Source organism: Tupaia chinensis, unplaced genomic scaffold, assembly GCF_000334495.1.
Source record: "Tupaia chinensis unplaced genomic scaffold, TupChi_1.0 Scaffold000197_1, whole genome shotgun sequence".
In the NCBI taxonomy this organism is placed as follows: Eukaryota; Metazoa; Chordata; class Mammalia; order Scandentia; family Tupaiidae; genus Tupaia; species Tupaia belangeri.
Window position 1 is genome coordinate 7,407,330 of NW_006159672.1, and position 9,314 is coordinate 7,416,643.

Below are 9,314 nucleotides of genomic sequence, written 5' to 3' on the forward strand. Positions count from 1 at the left end.
CGCGCTCGCCCCCCGCCCCCCGCCACTGCCGCCGCCCCCGCCTGGGTGGGCGCCTTGTGCTCCTCTTTGACAGCGCGGTAGTTCTCCCCCCACGCCGCGGGCATCTCCGTGCCGTGCTTGCGGCTCAGCGGGTAGGCCCCAATGGCTGCCAGGATGCTGCGGTGGCGCTCGGGGTCCATCTCGGTGTAGTACATCTCCAGGGTCAGCGGTGTGCAGATCTTGTGCTGCGCGAGGAAAGACCGGGTCAGGGGGCCCATGGGGACGGGGAGGAGGCGTGGGATGCGAGCACCCAGGTTGACTGCAAGAGGGCTGAGTGTTCTTAACCGCACACCGCTCTAATGGGACGGACATTTGCGTCACGTGCCCGGGAATGACTGCACCCCCTGGGCTCTGTCCGGTGAGTTTACGCCGTTCCTCTGCTTTTGAGCACTTAGTAATACTGTAGGTAGTTGAACGCATTTATTTCTGCCATCATTTCAAGCCACCAAGAGCCGGCCTCCAGTTCAGAACGCAAGGTTTCATGCAGAGTCACAGGAAAAGGTGGTTACTGCCTGTTCCCCAGGGAAGAGGGGCGCCGACTGCCGGCAACTAGCTCTCCCTAGATAGGCATCGCTGGGACTGTGCGGGAGCTCTGCTATCAGCTGTGGGTCTCTGAGCTGCCTCTGTCGGGGAGCTTCCTAGCAGACAGGATGGAGCTAATGGGGAAAGATTTTACTTCTGAAAAATGAAAGGCTTTCGAAAAATACACTAAAAATCACAACCATCAATACTAGAGAGAAAAACAAGATGGCAGAAAATATTTACCAAATATGCAGAAAATGCTAATATCCTTATTACATTTTAAAAACTTTCCACAAGTCACTAAGAAAAAGGCAAATGATCTGCTGAGAAGACTAGCAAAGGGCTCCAGGTGTTCCCTGGAACAACAGGAGTGGTTCATGGCAGGAACCCCAGGCACAGAGCGGACTGGACCCTCACCTTTTATATAGCCTGTTCCTCCCATCTCAAGATTTATTTACAAAACCTGTTGCTAAAACACCTTTTCTTTAAACAGTTCAAAAGATAAGTTCTGGGACCAGCAGATGGCATCATGACTACGTCGCTGGACTCCCATGTAGTTGACTGTGGTTCGAGTCCTGGACCTGGTGGCTTAAACTCACGCTGGGCACATGTGCATGCATGCCCAAGGTCCTGAGAGGAGAATGGAGGAGAAGGAATTGTGGTGTGGTCATTCCCCCCAGGGGGTGATTTCTGTCTCTCTGGTGAGTGCACATGCCCCATAGCAAAACAAACAAAAAAACTCTCTCTCTAAAAAAAAAAGATAAGTTCTCCATGTATTTGAGAGAACAGACACTCAAGGAGTTCTGGGGAATCGTGTTTTTATAGGAGCAGAAAACCATTGTGGGCTGGGTTCAGGTGGTGATTGGGAAGAAGTAGAGGAGGGGAATACCCCCCTCCCTGACTAGTCTAAGGAGAAAAGAGAGATCTCCATAGGACTCCTCACTGTCTGGAGGCCATGGAAGGACAATGGCCCCTACTGCCCCCCACTCCAGAGCCCAGGCCTGAGGGTCACCAGTTCTTACCCGAAGCAAGAAGCCATCGGGGCAGGTGAACTGGTCGTACCAGATGGCCTTGTACATGATCAGGACACAGCCCAGGAGCGCCATGGCGAAGGCAATCAGCCGTGCTGTGGGCAGCTGGGAGGAAAGGAGAAGAACTCAGTACACTCCAGGGTCAGCGGTGTGCAGATCTTGTGCTGCGCGAGGAAAGACCGGGTCAGGGGGCCCATGGGGACGGGGAGGAGGCGTGGGATGCGAGCACCCAGGTTGACTGCAAGAGGGCTGAGTGTTCTTAACCGCACACCGCTCTAATGGGACGGACATTTGCGTCACGTGCCCGGGAATGACTGCACCCCCTGGGCTCTGTCCGGTGAGTTTACGCCGTTCCTCTGCTTTTGAGCACTTAGTAATACTGTAGGTAGTTGAACGCATTTATTTCTGCCATCATTTCAAGCCACCAAGAGCCGGCCTCCAGTTCAGAACGCAAGGTTTCATGCAGAGTCACAGGAAAAGGTGGTTACTGCCTGTTCCCCAGGGAAGAGGGGCGCCGACTGCCGGCAACTAGCTCTCCCTAGATAGGCATCGCTGGGACTGTGCGGGAGCTCTGCTATCAGCTGTGGGTCTCTGAGCTGCCTCTGTCGGGGAGCTTCCTAGCAGACAGGATGGAGCTAATGGGGAAAGATTTTACTTCTGAAAAATGAAAGGCTTTCGAAAAATACACTAAAAATCACAACCATCAATACTAGAGAGAAAAACAAGATGGCAGAAAATATTTACCAAATATGCAGAAAATGCTAATATCCTTATTACATTTTAAAAACTTTCCACAAGTCACTAAGAAAAAGGCAAATGATCTGCTGAGAAGACTAGCAAAGGGCTCCAGGTGTTCCCTGGAACAACAGGAGTGGTTCATGGCAGGAACCCCAGGCACAGAGCGGACTGGACCCTCACCTTTTATATAGCCTGTTCCTCCCATCTCAAGATTTATTTACAAAACCTGTTGCTAAAACACCTTTTCTTTAAACAGTTCAAAAGATAAGTTCTGGGACCAGCAGATGGCATCATGACTACGTCGCTGGACTCCCATGTAGTTGACTGTGGTTCGAGTCCTGGACCTGGTGGCTTAAACTCACGCTGGGCACATGTGCATGCATGCCCAAGGTCCTGAGAGGAGAATGGAGGAGAAGGAATTGTGGTGTGGTCATTCCCCCCAGGGGGTGATTTCTGTCTCTCTGGTGAGTGCACATGCCCCATAGCAAAACAAACAAAAAAACTCTCTCTCTAAAAAAAAAAGATAAGTTCTCCATGTATTTGAGAGAACAGACACTCAAGGAGTTCTGGGGAATCGTGTTTTTATAGGAGCAGAAAACCATTGTGGGCTGGGTTCAGGTGGTGATTGGGAAGAAGTAGAGGAGGGGAATACCCCCCTCCCTGACTAGTCTAAGGAGAAAAGAGAGATCTCCATAGGACTCCTCACTGTCTGGAGGCCATGGAAGGACAATGGCCCCTACTGCCCCCCACTCCAGAGCCCAGGCCTGAGGGTCACCAGTTCTTACCCGAAGCAAGAAGCCATCGGGGCAGGTGAACTGGTCGTACCAGATGGCCTTGTACATGATCAGGACACAGCCCAGGAGCGCCATGGCGAAGGCAATCATCCGTGCTGTGGGCAGCTGGGAGGAAAGGAGAAGAACTCAGTACAGGGGTACAGGCAGTGAACGAAGCCCGTGGACCAGCTTCTTAGCAGAAGCCCCTCAGGGGCTGGGGCTAGATGTAGGACCCCTAGGTGGTCACAGTCCCCTTCCCAGATGGCCAGCACGAGGGTCACACGTCCAGGCACAACCCCTTGGGTATCAGACCTTGTTGGTAGTCTCTCTGCTGGGATTCTGGAAACATCTATCGGGTAAAATGCATGAGACCTTTGTCCCAGCAGGTGCTAGTAAAATTTTGTCTTGTAAGGGCCAGCAGGTGGCATGGCAGTTAAGGCACTGGACTATCACATAGCCGACAGTGGTTTGAGTCCCGAGCCCAGTGGCTTAAAAATCACACTGAGTATGTGTGTGTGTGCATGTCCCAAATCCCTAGAGGGATGGAGGAGAAGGAATTGCGGCATAGCCATCCCCTGTAGGGGGTGATTTCTCACTTTCTCTTTCTATGTATCTCTCTGTCTCTCTCTCTTCTTCAGCAAGCTCACATGCCATGTGACAAAAACCTACCCCCAAAAAATGCCTTGTAATTTTCCTGTCTGTGTGGGCACAGGCTGGCAACCACGGCATTGCATGGGTATCCAATGACCTGGAGGCCATCTCAAGGGCTCACCAGACCTGCAAAGGGATTCCCCATGAGAGAAGGTGTGTTAATAGCAGTCGAAGATAAACTAGAAAGTACAGCAAGGCCTCACCTGGCCTCTGTACGGAGTACTTCCATTGCAGGAGTGATGGAATTAAAGAGAAAAGGGGCAGGTTTTACTACTGATAAAGAATGGTTTCAGAAATAGTCCACTAAAAATGACTAAAACTTGGAGCAGCCATTGGCATGGTGGTTGTGGAAGCTGGATTCCCCATGGCTGACTGCACAGTTGAGTCTTGAACCCAGCAGCTCGAGAAGTGTGCTGGATGCATCTACACATGTGCCCCATCCGGAAAGGAGTGAGAGATGGAGGACAATGGGTTACAGCTTGACCATACCCCATGGGAGATACTTTCTTGCTTTCTCTCTCTTTCCTCTGGTGAGCGCATGTGTCCTCTGACAAAATATAAAAAAAAAAAAAATTTTAAGACTAAAAATAGCATGAGGGAAGTTAAGAAATAAGGAGAAAGATGAGCGATACTTACCAGGTATATTGCAGAAAAATATAATGTTCATATTCTATAGAAAGCCTACAAGTCACTTAAAAACCTCACTGGTAAATCAGCCAAAAAGCGCAGAATGGCTCTTCCCAAAAAACACATTGCAGGAGCTCAATAGTCTGAAGGTAGCTGTTGTTTACCTTACTTACTGCCTGGAAAGGAAAACTTGGCTGGTGCAGAGCTGCTAATAACTAGTTCTGAAAGTCCAGCCACTGTCCAACTCTTCCCTGAGAGCAGAAGCCAGATCAAGAGAGGCTCCACCATGGCCAAAGCCTGGCACCCACAGCCTGTACTGCCTCTTTGCCTTCTGCCTGGGCCCTGGCTCCCTTAGTAGGATGGGGTGGGTGTGGTTACCCTGCGGCCTTCCTCCGGGTGGCTACAGGTCAGCCTCTGGCCCTCCAGGTCGGGGAACTTCTTCGGTTGGTCCGGAGAAGACAGCTGGTATTCCGTCTGTGTCTTTATGACCACCTGTGGAAAGAGGTGTCCATGGACTGGATGCTGTCTGCAAGTCAGTGCAGGAATTTTTGGTTACCATGTAGCCAGTTTACCCTGCTAACAGATGAGTAGAATCAGCTCTGGGAGACAAAGGACTTGACCAGGAGGTCACAGATTGCCTGTGGCCAACTCGGTTTTCCACCCAGCCTGGTGCTTTCTCTGCTTGACCTTGAAAGAAGTCACATCTAAATGAACCTCACCTACACCCAATTTGTCCCCAAGGGTGCTTCATAAGGGCACCTTGAGCTATCCTAGACCCGTACCTGGTCAGGGAATGGTGGCTGGAGCTGGCTGACGTCGAGGGGACTGATTAGAGGAACACTGTCCGTGGAGGCCCCATCTTGGTCCCCAGGGTCTTTGCCTGGCTTTCCGGAGAAGCTGCAGCCCAGCTTCACCATGGTGGATGGTGCTCCTTGTCCTGTCCGGAGATAGATACAGGGTCATTGTCTGCAGGCCATTCCATAGACACTCACTCTAGCTGACTCTGGAGCAAGAGGACACCAGGCTGTTCCCAATAATGGGTCTTGGGCAGCCAGGCCAACCTTCCCAGGGCAAATTGGGCAAGTATAGCCAAAGGCTTCTAGTCCCTTCCTGACTTCCAGGCCCTCTGGGCTCCATAGTTGTACAGAGGTTGGCACTTCTGATTAGTGACTGCCAAGACACCAAACTGAGGGAGTCTCCTACCAGCTGACATGCTCTTTGGACTTTGTAAGGGCAGCTATTTTGGTCAAATGAAAATGATCCCGGATAATAGCCTGGAGAGCTGGATTGCCAGAATAAAAATACAGGAGGCCCAGCTAAATATAAATTTCAGATAAGCAATGAATTTTTTTTAGTGTATATATATCCAGTGCAATATGTGTTATAGGATATATTTATACTAAAAAGTCATTTATTAGGCTGGCAGGTGGTGTGGTAGTTAAGGTGGCTGGACTCCCACATGGCTGACCATGGTTCGAGTCCCAAATCTAGCAGCTTGCTTTCTCATTTTTCTTCTCTTTCTCTATCTCTGGTCAACTTCAAAAATAAATAAATAAATAAATAAAAATAATGACAATGAGTAAAATTAAAATAGTTCTGTAAAAAAATTTTATAAAAATAATTCATTGTCTCTCTAAAATTCAAATGTCATTGAGTGTCCTATGTTTTATCCGGTAACCTTACAGGACATGCAGGAAGTAAGAAAGCTACTGAAAGAGGACATCTGAGGCTAAATTCAAATGCAAACTGTGAAGAACACAATATTCATGGTGTATGGCAGGCCAGATCTCTTGGGCAGCTGAAATACCATGACTGGACCCCATGAGTCAGGGCAGCCAGTGGAGAAGACAGGTGCAGTCCCCATGTGACTCGGAGGAGGGTATAAGCCTCACTAATACTGGCTAAGTCAAGGGTGCACAGTTTCACCTCTAGGCTGACCTCGCTGAGAAAAGGGATGTAGCAAATGACTTCCAAGCTGATAGATGGAACAAGTAGAAACACCAAATGTAATCAATCAATCAAAGGAGAAAAGAAAGTTTCAGACCAGTAAGTGGCTTAATAGGGTGATTGGATCCCTGAGTCTTGGACAGAGCAGCTTGAAACATAGGCTGGGTAAGTGCATGCCTAGAATGTGTAAGGCAGGGAGAAATTAAAGAGGAGAAATTACGGTGTGTTCATCATCCATGGGAGGTGTTTTCTCATTTCCTCTCTCAAGAGCACATGTTCCCTCTGACAAAATAATGAAATAGGAAAGAAAAAGAAAGTTTCTATGTCCACTAAGAATTTGAACGTCATTGGGAACCAGCAGTTAGCATAATGGCTATGTCGCTGGATTCCCACGTAGTCGACTGCGGTTCACATCACGGACCCGGTGGCTTAAAACTCACGCCGGGTGCATGTGCGTGCATGCACAAGATTCGAGAGGAGAATGGAGGAGAAGGGATTGTGGCGTGACCATCCATCCCCCCTGGGGGGTGATTTCTCACTTTCTGTCTCTATGCCTCACGCGCCGTATAACGAAAATCTCTCAAAAAAAAAAAAAAGAATTTGAACGTCATTAAAAAAATCTTATCACAGCGGACTCTGGGCTCGAGAGCATTACTATTGACCTCTACCAATATTTTGAAATAATGCAAACATCATACGGAACTCTTTAAGATTAAAACAAAAACAAAAACAAAAAAACAGGGACCAGCAGATAGCGTAATGGCTTTGTTGCTGGACTCCTCTGTAATCTGCAGTTCGAGTTCCAGACCTGGTGGCTTAAACTCATGCCAGGAGCGTGTGCGTGCGTGCCCAAGATCCTAGCTGAGAGAAGAATGGAGGAGAAGGGATTGCAGCATGGCCATCCCCCCTGGGGGATGATTTCTCGCTTTTTGTCTCTCTGTCTCTCTCTTTCTTTCTGGTGAGCCCACACATTCTATAGCAAAAACCTCTCAAAAACAAAAGAAAAGAAAATCATAGCTTTCAAAGAAGGGAAACAGAAACTGGTAGAAGTATTTGAAACTTCCAGGTGGCAAAGGCTTGTTATGGGTTGAGTGGTGACAAATGATTTGTGCAAGTCCTAGTCCCAGAATCTGTCAATGTGACCTCATTTGGAAGTAGGCTCTTTGCAGACGTAATCAAGATGAAATGACATACTGGATTAGGATGGTCTCTAATCTAATGACTGGTGTCCTTATAAGAATAGGGACATTTTTAACACAAGGAGAATGCCATGTATAGACAGAAGTCGAGATGGGAGTGATGCAGCTATAATTCAGGAATCTGTAGCTACCAGAAGATACAAGAATCAAGGAAGCGTCTTCCCCTAGAGACTTTCCAGTGAACATCACTCTGCTAACAACTTGATTTTGGACTTCTGGCTTCTAGAACTGTGAAGGAATACATTCTATTTTTTTGGAGAGGTTTTTGCTATAGGACGCATACACTCGCCAGAAAGACACAGAGAGACAGAGAGACAAAAAGCGAGAAATCACTCCCCAGGGGGGATGGCTACGCCGCAATCCCTTCTCCTCCATTCTCCTCTAGGGATCTTGGGCATGCATGCACACATGCCCGGCATGAGTTTAAGCCACTAGGTCTGGGACTTGAACTGCAGTCAACTACATGGGAGTCCAGCGACATAGCCATTTCACCAACTGCTGGTCCCTACATTCTATTATTTTAAGCCACTCAATTTTAATACTTTGCGAACAGGCCTAGGAAGGCCAGGTGCTTGCCAGACCTGCAAGTGATTACTCTTTCTCACCCTGCAGTGGGCAGGTCCAATGGGAGCACCTAGGAGATTCCTTGACTCCTTGTCAGGGACTACGGACACCCCCTCCCTTGACCCCAGAGTCAGGGAAACCAGACCAAATGCACAGGTGAGTAGGATCTATATGTGGAAGAATCTGTGTGTGGAGGAATAGGCAGGAGAGGAGAAAGAGAAACAGGTAGGGGATCTGGGGGAAGTGGCCAGAGATGCCACTCTGAGTTGGGGAGAAGCAGTGAGCTTCAAGCCCTGAGATACTCCCCACCCCCCACCCCCCAAAAAAGCAAAAACAAAAACAAACCCTTCTGTCCTCCTCTCCATGGTGAATTCTCCAGGCGCTCTGGGGAGGAGGATTCTCTTAGGGTCCATGCCCTTTCTTTGATGTATGTTTAGCGCAGGTGACTCTACCTGGGCCCTTCCAGATGAAATAATGCAAAATGCCACCCGTTCATCCTACATCCTATTCCCCAAGCTGGGGGGAGGGGGTGTGAGTGGGAGGGATGCCCTGGGGAGGATGCACTGACACCTAGGATTCAGGCAGGTGAGCAGACTGTCGCTGACAGATTAGGTGTCACGGTGCAATCCTTCGCGCTGCAGACTACGCCGCTGCCCTGGCGGGCCTTAGGAGTACAACATCGCAACTGCGTGGGGGCAGAGATGACGATGAGCGGGCAGAGTATAAGTACAAAAGGTCGGTTGATCAAGTGGAAGCAGGAAATAATGCAGCGGATGGGCCAGGAGAGAGGCGCGAATAGGAGACGGTGCAAAGAAAGGGTCCTGGTAGGAGAAAGGGGGCCTGCAGCGAGTGCTCAACCTTGAAGCGGAGCTTGACCCGTGGGGTGGGGTGATGTCATTGAGGAGCAGGGCTGGGAACCTTCTTAGAGGGAACGACCAATGCTAACCCAGCCTCTCTGCACACTGGGCAGCGGATGGGCCAGGAGAGAGGCGCGAATAGGAGACGGTGCAAAGAAAGGGTCCTGGTAGGAGAAAGGGGGCCTGCAGCGAGTGCTCAACCTTGAAGCGGAGCTTGACCCGTGGGGTGGGGTGATGTCATTGAGGAGCAGGGCTGGGAACCTTCTTAGAGGGAACGACCAATGCTAACCCAGCCTCTCTGCACACTGGAGAGTGCATGGCAGGGGTTCCAGACTCTCTGCAGACCGGAAAGAGGGCGGCAGGCGG

The 9,314-nt window shown here is 49.6% G+C and overlaps 1 protein-coding gene across 1 annotated transcript in view; it reads right to left on the reverse strand.

The window, feature by feature from the left end:
• Positions 1–9,314, reverse strand: part of CALY (calcyon neuron specific vesicular protein) — a 12,470-nt gene that overhangs the window by 927 nt on the left and 2,229 nt on the right. Inside the window, exons 2-5 of the mRNA XM_014587250.2 lie at positions 5,164–5,318; positions 4,760–4,873; positions 3,116–3,229; positions 20–224 (exon numbers count right to left, since the gene is read on the reverse strand). Coding sequence (XP_014442736.1) covers positions 20–224; positions 3,116–3,229; positions 4,760–4,873; positions 5,164–5,298 — 568 coding nt within the window. The 5' untranslated portion in view covers positions 5,299–5,318. The remainder of the gene's footprint in view (positions 1–19; positions 225–3,115; positions 3,230–4,759; positions 4,874–5,163; positions 5,319–9,314) is intronic.